Here is a 22,069-nt window from a genome sequence, read left to right on the forward strand (position 1 = left end):
AAACCGACAGTGGGGGCAGCAACAAACCAGGCGTACCAGCCACAGTCTTTGTCATCTTCTGGACTGACTAGAACTCTTTTGCTTCTTGCCACTAGAGTAAAGACTCCTTGGCAAAAGAGTTTAGGATAATAGAGATGGATTAAATGAGAGAAAGTAAAAGGCACGCCAGCCATGTTGGTCAAATGCCTCAAACAGGCAACAACCCTCCATACAATAGGGCCAATTTGACCTAAGCAAACGTCGAAAAAACGACAGAATTCAAGTATAACAGGGTCAATAGTAGGCTTAAAACCCAATGTGAAAGGGTAAGTGTAAACAAAAGAAAACCCAGTTAAGTAGGAGGTAATTCTTTGGTTCACATTAGAGATTATATTGGGAAAGTCATGGCTCTAATGGCAATCTCTACGAACTATTGAAATCAGACCTTCGGTGATTTGAGTCGGATAAGTATCAGCACGATCTAAAGAGGACAATTGGTTTCTAAGGGATTCTCTATCGTTGTAGAAAGATAGTTCCGCAGGGACTATTTCCTCTACTAAAGGTTCACGAAGAGGTCCAGAGGGTTCTTTACCTCTAGAAGAAGACCTTTGAGAAAGGGAACCTCTAGTTCTAGACGGAGGAGTAGAACTCGATGAAGGAAGAGAGAGGATTCGTGATGAAGAAGACTCTAAACTACAAAGCCTTCCTCCTCTCCTACTTCTAATAGGAGCAAGAGAAAAGTTGTCAACAATGGGAACTCTCCGAGGGTTAGGGTTTGAAGAAGACATAGTAGTACGAGGAAGAAGAAGATTAGAATTGAATATTCTGAACTTTTGTGAAAAGGACAAGGGTAAAAAGTTATATTTATAGTCAGAAGCAACCGTCAAAGGAAAAGGTGTAATGATGGAAACGTCATAATGAAAACTGACGCTTCGTAATTGGTGAAGTCGTAAAAGAGCCTTAAAAGGCACTGAAAGGTTGCAGAGCCAACCATGAGACGCCACGTGTCATGCACATTAAATGAGATAGTTGAAGCATCAGTTCCAGGGAAAAATTAAATGGCGGCAAATATTCCCGCTTTAATAAGGTCCACTTCCCAAATATTGTATTGATGAATAAATGGCAAGTGGGAGGACTATCTGTATTGGGAAAATTAAGTTTATATATGGAATTCATTATAAGATGACACGGCATGACACGTGGACCAGTTAAAGAGGAACAAGTGATGAAGAATAATCAAAGAGGCACGAGCTTCAACAGGCACGGACAGTCATTCAGATAAAAGGCAAGGAAGGCAGGTGTTCGAACCTCTTTATGACAGAAGAGAATGAATCTGATAGAAAATAAGGAATAGATACGAACTATTGGGCATTAAATACAGAAACGTTAAGAAATCTGTATTGAATCAAATATGAATGTTGATTGTAACGTTACATTAAATGTTATTAAATGCCATTAATTGACAATAATGGCTCAATTATGGAAGAAACGAAACGTACCACTTAGAAATAGCTATAAAAGGAGAAGATTGATCATTTGTAAGGACACGAAATATCACCGAAATATACTGATTTACTTTGTTTTCTTCTGTTCATCTGGTTATTATCAAAGCCAATTTCTTTTATTCATTTTATATATTGATTATCAGTAACCCGAGTTCTTTTAAAATAACGCTTTGACCGAAATTACTATTTTTGGTTAAACATACTTATTTTTCAAGAAAACATTTTCCACGGAATACATTTTCCACTATACTAAACACACCCGAAAAGTTCTTGTGTTGCGAAAGAGTTTCCACCATTGTCGAAATTATAATTCTTCAATGTATATATAAGTCAAAGTCAAATAATCTTAGTTACCGATTTATTCTACCGTACAAATTGGAATTAAACTTAAAAGTACTGCACTAATTCGTTATGGTAATGTTATCATCCATATATTTTAATTTTGAAATAAATTTATTTCCTTTAATTTTATCCATTACGAAATTCTTTACTAAAACCAAATCAAAATGATTTGACGGCTGCCATTATAGAGCAAATAAACAGGCCAAGCGTATAAGATAATCTCTACCAACGTGGACCATCTGTAGATTTATTAATTTCATTTTGTCCCATACCAAACTCTAATAAATTCTCTTCAACAACCTCTTCTTCCTCATATTTAGCTCAATATATTTTCACTTTCTCCAAATAAACATATTGTTGTTCTGAAAATTTTAGTTCTTGTAAAAATTACATAGAAAATGGCAAGCAGTTTCAGAAGAATTGGGAAATTGGCTACAATTTCTTCCAAAAATCAAAGTAGGAGATTTTCGTCAACAGTTGATCAGACGCTTAAAAAAAGTGAAGGAATCAGTCCCAGCAAATCTGTCAACCTTTTTACTGCTATTAATCAAGCTCTTCACATCGCCTTAGACTCTGATCCTCGGTATTTTTTTTTAATTGTATTTGTATTTTTCCAATTTCCTTTTTTGGTAAGTGTACGAAAAAGTTAGGTTTTGTTGTCCCTAGATCAGTCTATCGCTCAATCACGAATTAGAAATTAGCAAAGCGGGAAAAGAAAGAGGGAAGGTGGTAGTACGTTGTTGTTAATTTGCTTGATTAACAAAAGACTACAAGTATTACTAGTACTGTACTTTTAAACTATGTGGATGGAGGAAAAGGGAAAAAAGAAAAGAAAAAAAAAAAGAAATAGACAAAGGAGAAAGTATAATCTTTAAGTTATTCGGGAATAATACTGATAAATTGAATTTTCAACAAAGATTTTATAATGAGAATCTAAAGTTGGAGAAGGTGGAGAAAGCAAGTTCCTTTCCTTGTACAAATACAATTTTTAAGTAAAAAGCCAAGAAGCTATCTTTTCGTTAAACTGAAATGATTCTTCTTTATTCCACCCCTCAATTCTCATTTTGAGGGTCATAAGTATGTGATATTTGGTTTTAAATCTAAAATTTCATTTTTGAACATAATTTAGATACTCTACACTGATCAAAGACTGGTCAAATGACCTTAAGAAACAGAAATAGTCCATTCTTTTTATTAGGGGCGGCCCATCCATAAAGCAAGTAAAGCAACCGCTTTAGGCCTTGTATTTGTGAAGGCCTAGTTTTTGTTACACCTAACAGACTATGTATAAGTTTAAAAAGAGTTCTGTAAAGTGAAAAAGTTTGATTTCTTTCCTTAACAAATATAGAGAAGAAAGATTTGCAATTGCTATAATTTCTACCAAGAAAATTGCACTTGAAATGAATATCAAATCCGAATTTCGTAAGAAACGTGTGATATATAGGAAGTAACAATTTGATGCGAATGTTGATAATGAAATTTCAAAATCTTTCGAAGAGTCCTTTAGAGTTGATTACTTTTGTATATAATAGACAACACTATTTTTCACTTCAAAATAGATTTGAACAATTCCAAGTATATGAAAATATTTTTGGTTTTCTATTTGGCAGTAAAACTAAGATCACTAGATGTTGGAAATTTGAAAAAATATTGTCTTATTCTTGAATGTTCCTTAAAGCACAATAATCAATTCGATATTGATGGTTTGAATTTATTTTCTGAATTAAAAGTATTAAGGAAAATAGTACAATTAGAAGATAACTGTTTAATTGATACACTTAATCAAATAAAAAGATTTAATTCTTTTTCAAATGCCTAAATTGCTTGTGGAATAATGTTACCGTTGCTTTAGCGGAAAGAAGTTTTCAAAATTAAAATTGATAAAATCTTACCTAAGAACAACAATGTCACAAGAAAGGTTAAATGTATTAGCTATATTGTCAATTGAGAAATACTTATTAGGAGTTTTTGATTATAAGAAAATTATTAATAACTTTGTATCTAAAAAAAAGCTAAAAAAAAAGAGACTTAAAATAAATAAATAAAAAATTTAAAAGTTAAGGCCCCTCCTAAAGTTTGGCTTTAGGCCACAAAATTCGTCGGGCCGCCGCTGCTTTTTATTTATTTGTTGATAAATTTTCCAACAGAAGCTTTATTATTGGATCTATTCGCATCATGTTTTTGTATCAGTTTGTGAATGCTTTAGACCAATCTCATTTATGCATCATTTGTCATTTGCTATGTACTTTGCATCACAACTAATTTTAAGCACTGACACATGAATGGGTAAGAATGGTTGAATGAAGAAGGGTTTTTTTTTTTTTTTTTTTTTTGGGGGGGGGGGGGGAGGGGGAAGGGAGGAGCTGGTTCGCCCACAGCGTTCTCGTTTGTTTCTTTTCTGCAGGAATAACTGTACCATTTGTATTATCTCAAGAATACCTATTTTATTTTCCAGAACAGTATTTACGAGTAATACAACAACGTATTAGCGTTAAGCGTCTCCAGAAATATAAGGATGATAGCTTGAGCCTTCAGCTTTCGATTCCTTACCTTCATAGGAGGAGTTACCAGTCACTTCCAGCTTAACTTTGGAATATTAGTTGACGCAGGCATGCAAATCCCAGTATACTTGCTTAGATTACATCTAATAGCGTCCAAACTACTTCAAGTAATGCTGACCATTTCAGCTGGATCTTCTCATGCTCAACAATAGATTATACTTTTGCCGGCATATTTTCTTTTACTGGCATTTTTTGCGTGCTTGTTTATGGTTGATTGATGAAAGATGAATTTTCTTCTCAGTGCTTATGTATTTGGAGAAGATGTTGGTTTTGGTGGTGTCTTTCGTTGCACTACTGGATTAGCTGACCGATTTGGAAAACAGAGGGTTTTTAACACTCCTTTATGTGAGCAGGTATATCTGTGCTTATCTACTATATTCCACATCCACTCTAGCCCTTTCTGGGTGAAAGACCTGAGCTAATACCACCTGTTTCTTTGTTTTAATAATAAGAAATTCAGCATATATGTCATTTGATACAATGTGTGGTGCATAAGAACCTGACCATTTGGTTCCTCAGCATCCCAAATTACTTTCTTGTGTGAAAAAGTGTATCCGCTAATGGTTTTTTATGTGCAGGGCATAGTTGGATTTGCTATTGGTCTGGCTGCAATGGTCAGCTTCTGAGCTCTAAATACTGAAAGCTAAATAGTTAACTGTTTGCTGATATTGTTATTTTTTTGCTTCCTTAAATTTCAGGACAATCGAGCTATAGCAGAAATTCAATTTGCAGATTATATTTTTCCTGCTTTTGATCAGGTATGCATCTTCGCCGAGTCATGTACTAGCATATCGGCATGACATTTATCGACTGTCAGATTTTCGTTTTGTAGATTGTCAATGAAGCTGCGAAATTCAGATATAGGAGTGGTAATCAGTTCAACTGCGGAGGTAATTGGAGAACATATGATTTTATTGCACTTCATCATTTTATCTAAGTTTCAAGATGCTGAGCTGCTCATGATTTCCAGGCTTAACTATAAGAGCACCTTATGGAGCTGTTGGACATGGCGGGCATTACCACTCACAATCCCCTGAATCTTTCTTCTGCCATGTTCCTGGTATAAAGGTATCCCACGTCTTTCTTTGCATCTTATACTTGTCAGGTTCTTTTGAATGATTTTTCTCAAAATCACCATATTACATGTTTAGTTCCTCTTTAATTCCTTACGAAGCATTGGCACTATTTATGTGATTGACTCCTTTCCATGTGCTAGCGTTATTGAAACAACCATATCATCATTCCTTTTTAGTGCTACAACTTTATTCTTAAGTTCTGGTGCTAAAATGATTTTCATATGGTTACTGTAATTTATAACCTCTGTAGTTAATCGCTCTAGCCTTTTCCTGTACACATAGTCTTATGTAAACACGCAATATCAATTCTCCTCGTTAAGGTATCTAGTAATTGTATTATCTTATCTGTCAATGAACCTAAATTTCGCATGGCAAATGTGATGGGACCGACTTCTTTACCCATACCGTCCATGACTGTAACCCTTACTTATACTTCCTCAAGTCTAGTGGTGGAGGATTTTTCACTAAGAGGAGTCAAAATATAAACAGCTTATGAAGAAGCCAAGGGCATTCTATTACACAAAAAGAAATTTTACCTAGCTACACAGTAATTTTCCGGTGAAGGGTTGTCAATTTACACCCCTTGGACAAAGGTGGCTCCGCCACTGCTCACATCCAAGAGGTGAGGTGATGGAACACTTTCCTTTTTCTTTTTCATCACGCCCAGGTTCCGATGTAGCATGTACCCAGGAGAGCACATCTCGACGCGTTTAGTATTGTGAAGATTTCTCATAAATTGACTTCTTTTAGCTGGTCGTTGCCTTACCCCAGTCCTTATTTATGTGGGTTTAGTACTGGCAATGTGAGTTCAAATAGGATGCTAGCAAACACATGCAAAGTTTTCCGTCTCTACAAGACGGACATTCCTTCTTTTTTTTTCCTTTTCATAAGTCTCTACAAGATGGACATCAAATATTTGTTTGTCAAGTTCTTCCCTGCAAATGAGAAAAATCATTATTCTCCAAATACAGTATATAGATTGAGTTTCTCCATTCGTGAGCCATTACCATCATGAGCGTTGGTTGGATTGATGACTGATTATTTTTCGAGGTGGCTTGTTTCCCAATCTTGATTTTAAGTGAAGCACCAAGCTCCGTGATTCCATTACTATCTTCTATATGCTCACTCTGTTTTCCCTATCTGTCACCTTTTTGCTTATAATTTCTACTCCTAAAGGGATTCTGGGAATAATTATTTATATTTTCTTTTCCTGAAATTCTTGATATATTTTCTTTAGAAACCAGATGCACTTCCTTTTTCCTTATGGAATTGAACACATACCTTCGACAACTTTTTGTGCAATTATTTGTGCAAGGTGGTCATCCCACGCAGTCCACATCAAGCAAAAGGATTGCTGTTATCATCCATACGTGACCCAAATCCTGTAGTCTTTTTTGAGCCAAAGGTAATCTCTTTTACGTTCCTCGTAATACTCTTTGCTGCAGATCATTGAATATGTCTGGATGAATCTCAGATGCTTTACCGGATGGCTGTTGAAGAAGTTCCTGAAGATGATTATATGTTGCCTCTCTCCGAGGCAGAGGTATGATGTCTTGTTTAATTGTTTATTATGAATTTGAAAGCTGAAGAGCATGCTACCATTATCTTATCAAAAAAATCTGAAGTGTATGCAAAAATGCAGGTCATCAGGGAAGGTAGTGATATCACATTAGTTGGTTGGGGAGCTCAGCTATCTACTATGGAGCAGGCATGCATTGAAGCTGCAAAGGTGAATACTAGTTTCTAATAGATCTGTTATAATATGTTGCCTTGAATAGATTTCTTGTCATTTTATTGTCCATGGTTTTTGCATGCTCAAACTTCTTTCTCACGCTTGGTATTGTATCATATCTATCAGTTAATCTTTCAGCTGTACCTCTTATGTACTTCTCCTGATTACTTATCAGCTTCTAAATACGTATATTCTATAGGAAGGGATCTCATGCGAACTGATAGACCTTAAAACTTTAATACCATGGGACAAGGAAACAGTAGAGGCTTCTGTCAAAAAGACAGGAAGGCTTCTGGTGAGTATTCTAAGCAATGCTTTACGGAATTGAAGAGGTAATATCATCCTAATTAAATAACTTACTGGAAGTTTCTGGTTTGTAGGTTAGTCATGAAGCTCCTGTGACAGGTGGATTTGGTGCTGAAATTTCTGCATCTATAGTTGAGCGTTGCTTTATGAGAGTATGTATTTCCTTATTTTAGGTCTCCTTGTAGACTTATGTTAGTTTCCTTTTCTTTCCTGGATCACCTTAATAAATGTCAAACCCTATAACTCATAGGCAAGGTCATGTGCCCTCTGTGCTTTTGGATTTGTGAAACATAGTTAAAGCAAGCAGTCTTAAGGAATAATGAGTGGTACCTCGGTTGTTTGGAAAAATGCAAACAACTTAGAGCTTTTGCATACATACTCCTGGTGATCTTGGACTTAGGCGCCATATCTTGTGTGAGTGGGTGAGGCTACTGAACTTGTCAGTGTTGTCTAGCATCTGGGTAACTGGGTTAGCTAAAAGTTAAGTATTTGCCACCTGCCTTATCTCAGGTTCAGTAACTGGGTCCTGTTTTAAACCAGGAGTGCTTTATGAATCGGAATCTTGTATGGGTATCAATATGCTTTGCTGGTGCACATGAATAATTTATGTATTAGAGGTGATTGCCTTGGATAGGGGTGTTTTAGTAAGGCCCTTCTGTTAGTTGAGGACGTCAGTAAATAGCATGAACATGAACATGCTGCAAGAAGCTAGCAGTTCTAGTATGAGCATTTTAGTTCTCCAATCTCTTTTATCAAATAGAAAATGCCGTAAGGAGTCCTATGTTCTAACAGGCACCAGGATTTAAATATAATGAATCTAACATTTAAAGTTCTTAACACCGAATTCATCATACATTTCAAATACAAAATTTAATATTTAGTGAAATCTTAGTGGTTTCATGCACGCACACACAGAGATAAAGGCTTTTTGTAAAAATACTGGATTAAGTTGAATCCGTTAAACATAGACTCCATCTGCATGTGTGTGTTCTCATGTTCCAATGTTTTGTTAAGACGTTACGAAATGAAGTACTTCTAAGTGTTCAATATTTGAGTTGCTTTGCAGTTGGAAGCTCCAGTGGCCAGAGTATGTGGGTTAGATACCCCTTTTCCTCTCGTCTTCGAACCCTTTTACTTGCCTACAAAGAACAAGGTAACAGGGCTTAAAACTTTTTTCATTTTCAAAGTTTCACCCCGAGTCTGACTAAAGTGCTGCTCTTTTTTTTTTGCCTGCAGATACTGGACGCAATCAAATCTACTGTGAATTACTAATGCTCTTCCACTCATGTGGAGCCACTGCCACACTAGATTGTTATTTCAACTAATTTATGCATTGTGTAGTTCATGATTGGCTGTTCTGTATTAACATACAAGTTCAAAACATTCCCTGTTATTTCTACTGCTAATAACAATTAATTCAAAGAAAAATCTATATTCGGTTACCCCTGTCATTCTAGTACTGGCTCGCTGCTCTCTATTTTGGTGCATAAGCTCAGGGCGGCCCATCCATAAAGCAACCGCTCTGCTCTCTATTTTGGTGCATAAGCTCAGGGCGGCCCATCCATAAAGCAAGTAAAGCAACCGCTTTAGGTCTCGTATTTGTGAAGGTTCATTTTTTGTTACACCTAATAGACTATGTATAAGTTTAAAAAGAGTTTTGTAAAGTTAAAAAGTTTGATTTCTTTCTTTAACAAATATAGAGAAGAAGGATTTGCAATTGCTATGATTTCTACCAAGAAAATTGCACTTGAAATGAATATCAAATCCGAATTTCGTAAGAAACGTGTGATATATAAGAAGTAACAATTTGATGCGAATGTTGATAATAAAATTTCAAAATCTTTCGAAGAGTCCTTTAGAGTTGATTACTTTTGTACATAATAGACAACACTATTTTTCACTTCAAAATAGATTTGAACAATTCTAAGTATATGAAAATATTTTATTTGGCAGTAAAACTAAGATCACTAGATGTTGGAAATTTGAAAAAATATTGCCTTATTCTTGAATGTTCCTTAAAGCACAATAATCAATTCGATATTGATGATTTGAATTTATTTCCTGAATTAAAAGTATTAAGGAAAATAGTACAATTAGAAGATAACTGTTTAATTAATACACTTAATCAAATAAAAAGATTTAGTTCTTTTTCAAATGCCTAAATTGTTTGTGGAATAATGTTACTGTTGCTTTAGCGGAAAGAAGTTTTCAAAATTAAAATTGATAAAATCTTACCTAAGAACAACAATGTCACAAGAAAGGTTAAATGTATTAGCTATATTGTCAATTGAGAAATACTTATTAGGAGTTTTTGATTATAAGAAAATTATTAATAACTTTGTATCTAAAAAAAAACTAAAAAAAATAGACTTAAAATAAATAAATAAAAAATTTAAAAGTTAAGGCCCCTCGTAAAGTTTGACTTTAGGCCACAAAATTCGTCGTGCCGCCGCTGCATAAGATGCGCTATTTGAATCTAGATTGTCCATCTTACATGACCTTCTTGTGACCCATCAATATAAAGGTAATTGGTGAACAAGAAAAATGAAGTCTCGTCTATTGTACTACAGTTTGAGTTGCTCGAAAGTGCTCCTAGCCATCAATAAGTAGTTTTATCAATTTTGACCCCTCCCCGTTCTTTCTTCAACAACATTCAAAGTTTGGAATAGTATTACTCCCTCCATTTTTAGATGACATATTTCGTTTATCGAAATCTTCTTGAGTCGAGGATCTATCGAAAATAGATTTTCTATTCCTTCGGGGAAGGGCTAAGGCTTGCGTATACATTATTCTTCACAGACATCACTAGTGGAATTTCACTGGGTCGTTGTATTTCGTTTATCGAAAGTCAATTTTATGAATTTTGACCAACATTTTAAAATATATATTTTAATTATATTGACATGAGAAAAAATACAACTTATATTTTTTGAATGGTTTTTGAATATTAAAATGTGAATTTTAAAATAATAAGTTAAACTATTCCAATTTAACTTCAAACTTTAGTTAAATTAACTCTCGAAATATGTCATTTAAATTGAAACAAAAGGAGTATTTTATTTTACATAGTAAATAGATTGTTAGTAAACAACTTATTGCTAGGAAATATTTACCTATATGCTTGGTATAGTAAAAGTCATTTTTAATGAAAAGTATGAACGTTTCTCCTGTTGGAGTACACATCTTAATTCCCTTTATAATAAACTAATATATTCTATCTTTTTTTAGGGTAACGACTTTTGGAAGATTCATGTTTCTTAGCATCTATGAACAGTCTCTCGTTAGGGGCGTATGCAAAAAAATTTGTAAGCGATGTCGAAATTTATAAAAGAACTGGAGTATAACTTTAATTATCATACTTTTAGACAAAAATAACCTTAGTCTATTGATTTTGTTGAGTCTTAAGTTAGAAAAGGTGTTCAATTCTACTTCATCACATTTTTTACTACAAAGGCCCTCTCAAATATTTGTAAAAGAAAAATGTCCTAGTTGAGGTTTGAACCTTGGACCTCTTAGAGAAAAAGCAAGCACACTACCAACACACCAAGAGACAATTTATCTCAAGTGGTGTCATTTTTCCTAGTTATCCGTTTTCGTACAGTATTAATATATATATTTAGTAAAATTTTCGGACGAAGCGGTATCGCGTGACACCGCTTCGGCAGGAATAAATCCGCCCCTGTCTCTCATACTATGAAGGTGTGTACATATACTCAAACTACTTCATCGAGTAAAAATAACACGGGCTGAACAGTTTTCGGATTAGCCATTCAAAAATAGTCAGCATTTACAAAATCATTGAAAATTATACTGGAGATCAGTGCACCTGTGTATGAACTTCCAGCATATTATGCTGGACCGGTATATTATACTGGAACTCCAGTATATTATGCTGGAGTTCCAATATACTTATGCTGGAACTTCATTATAATATGGTGGAGTTCCAATATACTTATGCTGGAACTCCATTATAATATCCTAAAGTTCGAGTATACTTATGCTAGAACTCCAGTAAATTTTGCTGAAGTATTTTCCGAATTTTGAATAGTATTTTCGTTCAGATTTATCTTTACGTGAAAAGTGACTAAATTTCAATTACTTTTAAAATTGTGGCTATTTTTGAATGACCACTTGTAAATCTAGCTATTTTTAAATTTCTCCCCTTCATCGACGACGGTTGGTTTTACATTTTTTGGATCATCTAGGACTAACAGACAAGAAGGCACCCCCAGAGCTAAGCTTAAAAGCTAATTGTTGTAGCGGTAAATAAAGGAACTATTTAACATGAATAAGAACGACACAAGATTAACAATCATCAATGTGGCCAAGGTTCAGGGAAAGGACAATTGTGGAATAATACCTTATCAATGGTTCAACAAATGAATGGCTCACCCTTGAACACAGTATATATAAAGCTAACATGTCTATGCACAGTTAAAATTGAGAAAGTATTCCTCACTTCATTCAAATTGTGTAGACTGTAACTTGGGTTAACTGATGATTCCCGGTTGAGAGGCAACTATATTTTTGTACATAAGGCTATAATTTAGGAGCAGGAAAGACTTTCGACACAGAAGGCAAGTTGGTCCGACTGAGGAGAACTAAATCAAAAGGCCGCTTTAAAACATTAAGACTCAACAAGTACGAGAATCACGAACCAACGACCAGTTCTTTTTTTTCTCCCAAAATTGAAATTTATGATATGCTACAAGTGAAGTAATACAGTTATCGGGATCCTCCTAAAGCCCCCCCGCCATCAGTTTTAATTTAAACAAACGTCCATAAAAGCCGATGCCTCATTTATAGAATATCTACAGTTAAGAAAAACAAAGTCGTCTCCAAATATGAACCACCCTGCAGTCAGTCATAGCAGATGCTCCACTGCATGAAACAGTCTCTCAACTCTGCGAGCAATCAACATCATTAATATAAAGATGAGAATCAGTTCACTACCAATATAGAGTAACAAACTACATTTACTTTGTAATAAATCACTTTAGTGCAACAGAGCTCCCCACAGCACATGATGCTCAAATAAAGAATCCGCCCCTCTTTTTTTCTAAAACTAATGATCTTCTCCTTCTGAACTATTTCATCTTTTTTTTTGAGTTCCTCTCAAAGCTAAAAGTTAACGCCACAGGAGCTTCAACATTGCATGGCAAAGACAAACAAATTCTCTTCTCTTTAAACATAAAGGGAAAGGGAAACATTTTCTGCTACAAGCATCGGTTTTCCTCCCACCAATAAATGGTTTCACTATTCCATCCAAAGGCAAGACGTACAAAATCATTTTTTCGTGGCATCTAATGCATTAACTACGAATAACAACTCAAAAATTACTCCTCACGTTTTAATGCATGCTAAATAACTGACTAGCGGTTCCCCAGCACTTATGAGTACCAACCCCTTTATCACATATTTAAAAGGCTATCATCAGAATACCCTCCAATTAGACAGCGAAACTACAGTTCATTAAGCTGGATTTGAGCCAGCTCATCACAGCTGTCATGAGAACCCCCCCGCCCCCCGGTTGTTGAGTAATGACTAATATTTTATCACCCAAAACAAAAGTTGTGCACATACAAACAACCAACTGCCATACCATTGCTGATTCTTCCTGAACTCAGTAAGAACTGGGTATATGTTCTCAAAGGCAGTATATGTCTCATCTCTAACCTGAAATTCATATAAAATGCTGAGCTTGGTAAACCACCAGCATGGCATGTAGAAATTTAACGAAGAATCCATTAGAAGGCAGAGAATATGTATTACCTTAGCTCCTGTGATGACAATTTTCCCAGAAACAAAAATAAGCAGCACTATTTTTGGCTGTTTCATACGATATATTAATCCAGGGAATAGTTCTGGCTCGTACTGTACCAAGAGAAATGGAAGATGATAAATACCAGGAAGAATAACAAAGTTAATATATCTGTCAGAATTCGCACTAAACAGTTCTTTCGACATTCTATTTAAGACGTCATGACTCTAATGAATATATCAAGGTACTGAAACTCAAGCATCGCCACGTGGCCAACCACTCGGAACTATGTATCAGTTGTTTTTCTGGTCAGAAACAAGGGTAAAACTCAGTTTACATCAGAAATAATAAGTGATGCACAAGGAACAGTTTACCACAAATCACTAGAACTTAGCACAAACCACTCCCTATTATGATACAACCTTTATCCGATGAACTAATTATTCACCAAATTTGGAACATGTTTACGATATTGCAAAAGGGAACGCAGACGACCACGAGAGAGACTGAGGACTGCATAGTTATAGCAAGAGTAGTTTGGCCATAAAGAAAGGAAGCAAGTGCGTCGAATGGCTAGAACTGGAGCTAGATTTTATTTATCTTTCCATTCGTCTTACTTTCTCCCCCCAACACAACCCCCCCCCCCAAACACACACACACACACACATGCAGAAAGGAGGGGAGAGTATACCACTAGCGTCAGTGGTAATATAATCAGGAAGGTCACAAACTTTTGATATGTAACAAATACTAACAGGCTGCATTAGAAGATCCAAAACGCATGCTGAAAGGTTCTTTGCCAATCAGTGGACTCGAGCTTACTTGGACACAAATGAAGATCTAAGTTGAGCTTTAACTATCTTCATCAAAATTCAGTTAACTAAATGGTTTCTCTAGAAATGGGTGATAATAATATTACAGAAACAAACACATACCATATTTTGTAAATAAAGTTAAATTGACTGACGTAACTATATTATTTAGTAGGAAAAAAATATTATAGTAGTAATTGATAAATAATTGTTACAAGGAAACATCACACCATGGTTTAAGTTTGAATTGTAAATGAATATAATTGGTAGAAGATCTGAAGTTCTACAGTGTGTCAAATACTTCAGACTAGTCAAAGCAGAGGATGCCATCAATTGGGAATGGATGATTATCATTCATGACCCAGATTTTTGTCACTTCAATTCAGCACCATTTGCAGCTAACCCATGGTTAAACCAAGACCATCACTAGTGACTTTTCTGGTTAGTGATGACCCAACCAATTCGAGGAATAGATTTTTGTTCTCAAGCTTTCTTGCTTATTCTGTGCTAGCAAAAGTTTTTGTTGACCTCACAGTTTCACATAAAATTTCAGAGTCCTTGAAGTTCCGTGCATTTCAAATAACATATGTTTCAAAGGCAATTGACATGAAGAGGTCAACAATACCTAATATCTCAAGCCAATGATACATCAAATTCTAAGACTTTTATCTGTTACCATTACAATTGCAGGATACTGCATATGAAAACTGATAAATAGGAAGACATGTCGAAGAAAAAGGTCAGTAATACCTCCAACAAATTCAAGAGAAATGATACATCGAAATTTCAAAACTTGATCTGCTACAGATACAATTAGAGGATAATACAAGAAAAGACTGAAAAATAGAAAGAAGGCAAAAGCTGATTCTTGTCTGATAGAGTAATCGAACCAAATAACCTCAGATCAATTAGATGAAGGGCTTATACCTTACAGGTATAACAGGATTGCAATTACAATATTCACTAGATTTATCAATACTAAGAAATAATGATATGATATGTCAATACTTACACTTGAGAAAGCACCGTGGGCATATGCAAGGCCTTCAAGTCGAATAGGAAATTTAACATCACAAGAACCAACTATATTCTGGATCTTAAAATCCTACAATGGAGCAAAACAATTCAAATAACTGAAACATATAGCAGAAACAAAGAACAAAATTGCAGCTAGACTAGGATTATTTGGTAACTTCTCCTTTAATGGTGTATTGTTTCCAGATAACTAGGAACAAAGAAGAGAAGCAATGCCTAAAAGCGTTTTAAGTCATTCTGAAGCATTTTCAAAACACGTGTCAATTCTTGAAAAAAAAAATATATAACTCCTTAGCAGCTTCCAGAATATTGCAAACTGAGTACTGAAGTCTTTCAAGCACATATCCCAGCTCAACAGCTGTTATAAGGTTTTCTCTGCACAACTTGTTGATTGAGGTTGTGAATTTACTTTTGGCCTTGGTTCTAGGGAATATCAAAGCACCAGACTAGCCTGTCGGATAGATCACTCCCTCTGAAGGCTCAAAGCGATATTCCGAATTTTCTTTTGTGGTGATATCATTAATACACTTAATGTCTTCTTATTTATGCATACGGGAAAATCCTTTATTCACGTGAAAATAGTTACCGGCATTGACAGGTTAGGTCCGTCCAGCTATAGTGGATTAGATCCATTGATCCAAGGTGTAGTTCTGAGGTAAAATTTCGGAAAAGAGTTGCACCCTATGATGGACAAATGTTCCAAAATTTCTAAAGAATGCAGTAATTAGGATGGAAACACAAACATATTCTTCTTTTTTTTCTGAAGAGGCGGTTTTTCTTCTTTCCTATTCCTTATTTTCATTTTCACTCCAGGATAAGGGAAGGGGATATGTATAGTTTTCTATAAAATCTCAATAAACTGAATAACTGAGCAAAAGTGGTTACCTTAAACTTGGCTGGAAAACCAAGCTTTTGAATAATTCTAGCATACTGTAAAAGATTAGGAAAACATCAAAGTAAGAAAGATAGGCACTTCAAATAAAAAGAAAATGAGAACTTGACATTTTATTAAAATAACTACTGAAGACATAAAAAGCTTGCTGAACAGTCGGAACCTTTTCAAGAAATATACTAGACTGATGCTTAATCAAAATTAGTATTGTCTGATTCATTGAACTTTTTGATAAAGTTTGTCAGATTCAGTGAACTTAGATAAGCGTCTGGTGATTCATCATAAAGGATACAATACTAGACATTAACTAGTACATACTTTCCGTGCTGCCAACTTTGACTGTTGTTCACTTTTTGCTCCAGTACAGACCTGAGACAGATAAATTTACAATTAGAAGGCATGAGTTTTTAGCAGAAAGTAGATAATAAAATGAGTATTTCTGGATAGTAATGAGAAGCTATGTTGCTTGCTCAGATCCTTCAAAAGTCTTGCCACACCCGTGTCGATCCCACACGTTTTGGGTGTGGTGTGGTGTGGGTGTGGGTGTGGGTGTTGGATCTGCACTGGATTTAGTCAACCTAATTTGAGTGCCTGACTACACTATCGCCAAGAAGTATAGGGTGATTGGGTATTTGGTTTGACTTTGAGGTTATGTCACACACACACACACACACACACATATATATATAAGAGAACACTTTACTATTATACCAGATAACTTACGAATAGAATATTAGGTCTTCACAAGGAATTTAATTATACTAGCTTTTATTAATAACTTCAATTAACTGACAAAATATATATTTATATATATCGTGATATACATTTATTGGTCGTAATATACATTTATTGGTTGCATCTTAACACCCACACCCATACTCCTACACGTATCCCCGAATCCTAAAAGTCAGGTGATGACAAATCCGACTTCTAAATCCGAACCCCTGTCAGGTGCCCACACCCCTTTCCGAGCAGCATAGATGAGACATTCATGAACAAGGTTAAATTTTAAGTTGACAGAATAATTTGAATCAATCAACAACTAGATCAGCGACAATGTCAATACTTGCTAAGACCAAACCCATCAAAAGCCGTTTAAAACTTACCATCTTCCCAGAAGCAAAAATCAGTGCTGTAGTTTTTGGTTCTCTAATTCTCATGATCACTGCAGCAAAACGCTGAAATCACAATAACTAGTTAAAGTGATATATACTTTCATTCTTGATTGCTTGAGAAAGAAGCACGAATGATGCAACAACAAACATTCATAGGTAGCCGGTTCAGCAGATTCAAATGGAATACAGGTTGATGAAACAGGTTACACAGTATAACTTCGGAAGCAAATATAAACAATTACTACTCAATTGCTCTACACACTGATTTATGTCATAGTACACAGTTTACATAGATACCTGATATTAATGATGGAATACCTACTGTTAATGATGCATGGATTACTTTGTATGAAACTGAGAATAGATACAATCTTATACATTGTCAAACCATAAATAGGAATATCAAATATATCATCTTAGAGCTCACAAATCAATTGAACAAAGTAGGGAAAACAAATATAGGAGATATCACTAAGGAGATCCAATTACACAATGGTGAGCAATTCCTAGCTGACATGGGCAAGTTGGTAAGCAAATAACAGAACTTATTTTGGATAAGTAAAAAAATACTCCACATCGAAGACTAGGTGACCATCAGATAAGACTTAAAAATAAAGTGAGTTGTTAAGTGCCAAAAACGCACCAAATTGAACTTATGGTTTGTAGATCATAGTTGTGGTACCCCCCCCCCCCTCCCCACAAAAAAAAAAACCCTCAATACCAAAACCAAAATGGAAAAAAGGAGAAAATAATGGACGCAAGCAAACCCAGCTGCTAAGGCTCACAAGCACTCAGTTTTTTTAAAAGATCAAGCTCCAGAATTGAGCAAAACTCAAGCTGAATCATGCTCTGATGAAATGATTGCAAACCAAGTTCAACTAGTTAAAATTGCATGGCCAATGCGTGTACAATATATATAACCCACGATCAACTATGCTCAACTCACCACAACACGCAAGCCAAGCTCAACAAGTTAATTATATGTGTACATATAAATAAGATAACTAAATATTCTTTTAGATATTCTAAAAACCTCCAAACAGGACTCCCCCAATTCAATCTCACTAATAATGTCTTTTCTTCTTAATCTCTTATCTTCTCTCTCTATCTCCTTCACTCTCCCTTATATCCATCATTTTATGTGTCCATTTCAAACTCTACTTTCCCCCCTCCCCAACTAGGGTTCTCTCAGAAGGATAGTTCACTTTCTTCATCTCATTTTGTTCTCATTCTTCTCTCTTCAACCGTAAGTATCATGCAACTGCCATAATGAAGCTTATTCTAAGTACGTTTGGTCCTGCGACTAAGATAAGGTTAATGAGGAATTTCAAGTGCAGTGTGAATCTTAAACAGTTTCAGCATTTAAGGCACTGATAAAAATATCAGAAACATAAAGATGTGACAACCCAGTGCCATACTTTCAATATCTAATCAAACTGGTCCTGGTGTTGAAAACAATTTCTTGATTTGGAAATAGAATAACTCCTATATCTTTTTTATTATAATAGGATAACTCCCATATGCATAAACGCATCCATATATATTTTATCTAAATATAAAGACTTCTATATCAACACCAAACTGTGGCAAAAGAAATTCTGTTTATTTGGGATTCCACAAGAAATATTCTAATAAATTAGATATTCTCCAGTTTTATGTAGAGAAAGAATGAAAGAGATGCAATTGATTTCATTCTTAGGGGTTCATCCTTAGCTTTTTACAATAAATGAAGAGATCAAGGCCTTGATCGAACTCAAGTCGGTCAATAGCTGAGCTGAATGAATACAGCTTGTACTTCAATTTTAATTAATCGAGCTGATCTCAGAACTTAGTTTTGGAACTAAGCCGAACTAGAGCACAAGCCTCAGCTAGATGTGCTACTGGTGACCAAGCATTCAAAAAATAAGACCACTTTGTTCACAAGTCCTTATTCCCGGCTCTGTTACTCGCTTACGCTTCTTTCTGTGAGCACCAAATCTTAAAAATATGAAAGCAAAAAAAAGAAATGAATTCATTCACAAAGTTAGATGTTAAAACAAGTCATTTGCACGGAAACCTCTCAAGGGAAAAATTTAAGAATGGCCTCACAAGTTACTGTGCAAAACAACAGTCACATGCTCAAACAAAGTTCACTTGATCCAGCAGGAAGCACCTATTATGTCCCCAAATTTCACCGCCAAAAAAGCAACAAGTGAAAATTTAAAAAAAAAAAAATCCAAAATCATTAAGTTTAAAATAAAACATTTTGCAGAGGAACAGGTTAGCACGCGTAACAAATCTCTGACAATCTCATTATAAGGAGATCTAAATGTAAGAAACTCCATTCACATGTTAGATAAAACTCATTGTGAATGTGCATTAAGAGGATCTATGATCTTATAAACAACTATAACAAACTATGGCACAGAAAGATACCTTTGGATTGTACTCTGCATTTCGAGCTTGAAGTGCAATGGCTTTAAGGTCCAACTTGCAGTCCAGATTCACTGTTGACACAATATTCCTAGCAGTGAAAAAGTATGACAGACACAAAGGTCAGTTAGAGGGAATCTACTTTCGAAATACAAACTACTGAGAGCTTGCACCACTTAAGTTATTCACCATCAGAAGTACTTTTATCACTTGTTGTTCAACTTGTGCAAACAGAAAATGTGCAGTATGTTTAGGGGGGAAAAGTAAGCAACAAAAGAAAATTCGCCAGGACTTTTAAAAAAAAATTGTGCACGTATCTTATTTGAAAATCGAAAATTTTATGAACCAAACTTTCTTCCTAAAAGTTTTCAGTTCCCCGTTTTCAGTTTCTCTCTTAACTGCTCCCTCCGTATTAATGCAATTGATATAAATATTTGTTTTCCCAAACATAATTTTGATAAGTTAATAGAACTCTTTGAGTCTGAATATTTCAGTCCAAATTGTTACTTAGAAAGCAAATAAAGACTACGTTTTCGGGGCAAGTGTTAACGACCAATGACTTGTAAACAATTTGTAGGCCCTATGACCGGCATTACAGGTGATAAAAGTAGTAGAAGTAATGAGAAATAACTTACTGGAGAGTAGGGACTATTCCAGAAGGGTGCCTGGTGAGATCCACTGGTTGGCTCCCTTCCAATCCCTGATCTGCCATTCCTCTTTGGACTACCTACTCGAACCTCTACAAAATGGAATTAAAGTAGCAGATATTATCAATATCTATGGAATAAAAGTAGCAGATATTATCAATATCTACTTCATAAATTATAATACAGCAACAACTACACGGCAATCCCAAGCTAATTGTGCCACAACTATATGCATACTCACTAACCAAGTCCCTCCATTTAGATCCTTGACAATTCCACATTCAAAAAGGTAGGTTAGCTAACACCAAAAGCTATTTACATTTTCTACAAAATCAATATCTCCTTCATCAATAATAAAAATAATAATTCTCCAGCTAGAACTAACGGATAGAAGACCAAAGGTTCCAATTTCAGGCAAAAGAAAAAACTATGTTATTTCTTCCTATCTATCTTAAACCTTGGTACAGAAAGCTATATGGTCAGTGACGGTGTCAGTGAAACAGTGGAAGTTCCACAAGACAGTTATAAGAAGTTAATACAACAATAATAACTCTTCCACTAACGGAGAAATATCCAATATCAATTCAGCACCCTCACTCTCACCCTCCCCAATTTTTTTAAATTTTTTAATTGCTATTTCCAATTTAAGCAAATCAGGAGAATCAGGACAAATTTGCTTGTGCAAATCAAGTGTGTGTGTGTGTGTAGGATTTTCAATAAAACTCAACAAGGAAAAAGAAAGTATAATGTAGCCTAAATTCGGTTATAATTCGACATGGACTTTGATTCATCTCAGTAATAAAATTGTTACAACAAAACTCGGAATATTGAGATTTACAACTTGCTTAACCAGAAAACATGAGATGATGATGAAAAATTGGATCAGATTCAGACCTTTGAATGTAAAATCTAAAGCTAGGGTTTGCTTAAATCGTGCTGAATTAGAGCTCAAAATTGGAGCGAAAAGTTGATTTTCGAAGGTGTAGAGAAAGCAAAATAGGAATTGAAGCGGTAAGAATTTGAAAGAGAAGTTCTTTTATATGAAAAGAGGAAGATTTTTGTAGAGGTAGAGGTTATATAGAGGGGAGAAGAGAGTTGAAGAGGAACGATTTGAAGAGCTTATGCCAAGACGTGTGGGATTTGGGTATTTGTGTGATGGCGTGGTGGTTTTAATTTACCGAATTAACCTCGTATGGCTGAACGTTGTTTGATATCTTTATGGGTAGAATGGTAATATCAATACAGGCGCGTGAATGGCAAAAAGATTCGAGTATTTGTGTGACGGGTATTAAATTACGGAATTAACCTCATGTGACTAACAGAGGTTGATGTTTCGAATGGGTAGATTGGTAATAAAATTTTGATCAGTAGACAATAAAGGCTATAAATGGCCAAATAGATCATGACACGTGTCCTTGTATGTGTTTTTCCCATGGAAGTGGGAAAATTATTTTGCTCATAATATTGGTGACTTTGAACGGGAATAGGTTTTAATTAGAATAATTTATAGTGCTAGTTTAAGGCCAGACTTAAATTTTTTGGTTTCGATGGAAGAAAAACTTTGAATTTTTTTATTTTAATAGTACAAAGTAAGATGTAGTATTTTGGTGTACATATTAAAAGAAAATTTGAAAATATGCGTTAAAACCAGAAAGCATGAGTGATCACGCCCAACTCTAGTCCTAAAAAGGATAAGCGTTCATTGCAAATATAATCCGGTCTAAAAGTCTGAAGTTGAATCCCACAAAAAACTAAGGCTTAGCTACAACCATTCAATATTGCTAAGTATTATAAGTTCAAATAATTTTCTAGCTATAAAGATTGTAATCTTATTTTAAACTGCTTAATTAACAAACACTAAAAGTAGTAAAATTATCAATTAATAAGACTAAGA

General features: G+C 34.9%; 2 protein-coding genes across 3 annotated transcripts; one reads left to right on the plus strand and one right to left on the minus strand.

Annotated features, from left to right (window-relative positions):
• Positions 1 to 2,043: 2,043 nt before the first annotated feature.
• LOC104243639 (2-oxoisovalerate dehydrogenase subunit beta 1, mitochondrial-like) lies at positions 2,044 to 8,943 on the plus strand. 2 transcript variants are annotated; one of them, XM_009798859.2, is made up of 13 exons: positions 2,044 to 2,409; positions 4,629 to 4,740; positions 4,966 to 5,001; positions 5,086 to 5,145; positions 5,220 to 5,277; positions 5,358 to 5,455; positions 6,779 to 6,868; positions 6,938 to 7,006; positions 7,106 to 7,192; positions 7,395 to 7,490; positions 7,576 to 7,653; positions 8,568 to 8,654; positions 8,738 to 8,943. In XM_009798859.2, the coding sequence occupies exons 1-13, from the start codon at positions 2,225 to 2,227 to the stop codon at positions 8,771 to 8,773; spliced, it is 1,092 nt and encodes a 363-aa protein (XP_009797161.1). In that variant the 5' UTR covers positions 2,044 to 2,224; the 3' UTR covers positions 8,774 to 8,943. The 2 variants fall into 2 exon arrangements, with proteins under 2 accessions (XP_009797161.1, XP_070012865.1); XM_070156764.1 differs by lacking the exons at positions 7,395 to 7,490; positions 7,576 to 7,653 and having other exon boundaries at positions 2,070 to 2,409.
• A 3,208-nt stretch (positions 8,944 to 12,151) lies between these two features.
• Positions 12,152 to 21,298, minus strand: LOC104243640 (TATA-box-binding protein). Its single transcript, XM_009798860.2, has 10 exons — positions 21,070 to 21,298; positions 20,164 to 20,267; positions 19,532 to 19,619; positions 17,108 to 17,179; positions 16,320 to 16,370; positions 15,995 to 16,039; positions 15,087 to 15,179; positions 13,274 to 13,375; positions 13,104 to 13,177; positions 12,152 to 12,405 (listed from the first exon to the last, which is right to left on the minus strand). Coding segments are annotated over exons 2-10 (603 nt in total). The 5' UTR covers positions 20,241 to 20,267; positions 21,070 to 21,298; the 3' UTR covers positions 12,152 to 12,404.
• Between the last annotated feature and the right edge of the window lie 771 nt (positions 21,299 to 22,069).

The sequence above is a fragment of the Nicotiana sylvestris genome, chromosome 9 (genome assembly GCF_000393655.2).
Source record: "Nicotiana sylvestris chromosome 9, ASM39365v2, whole genome shotgun sequence".
NCBI classification, from domain to species: Eukaryota; Viridiplantae; Streptophyta; class Magnoliopsida; order Solanales; family Solanaceae; genus Nicotiana; species Nicotiana sylvestris.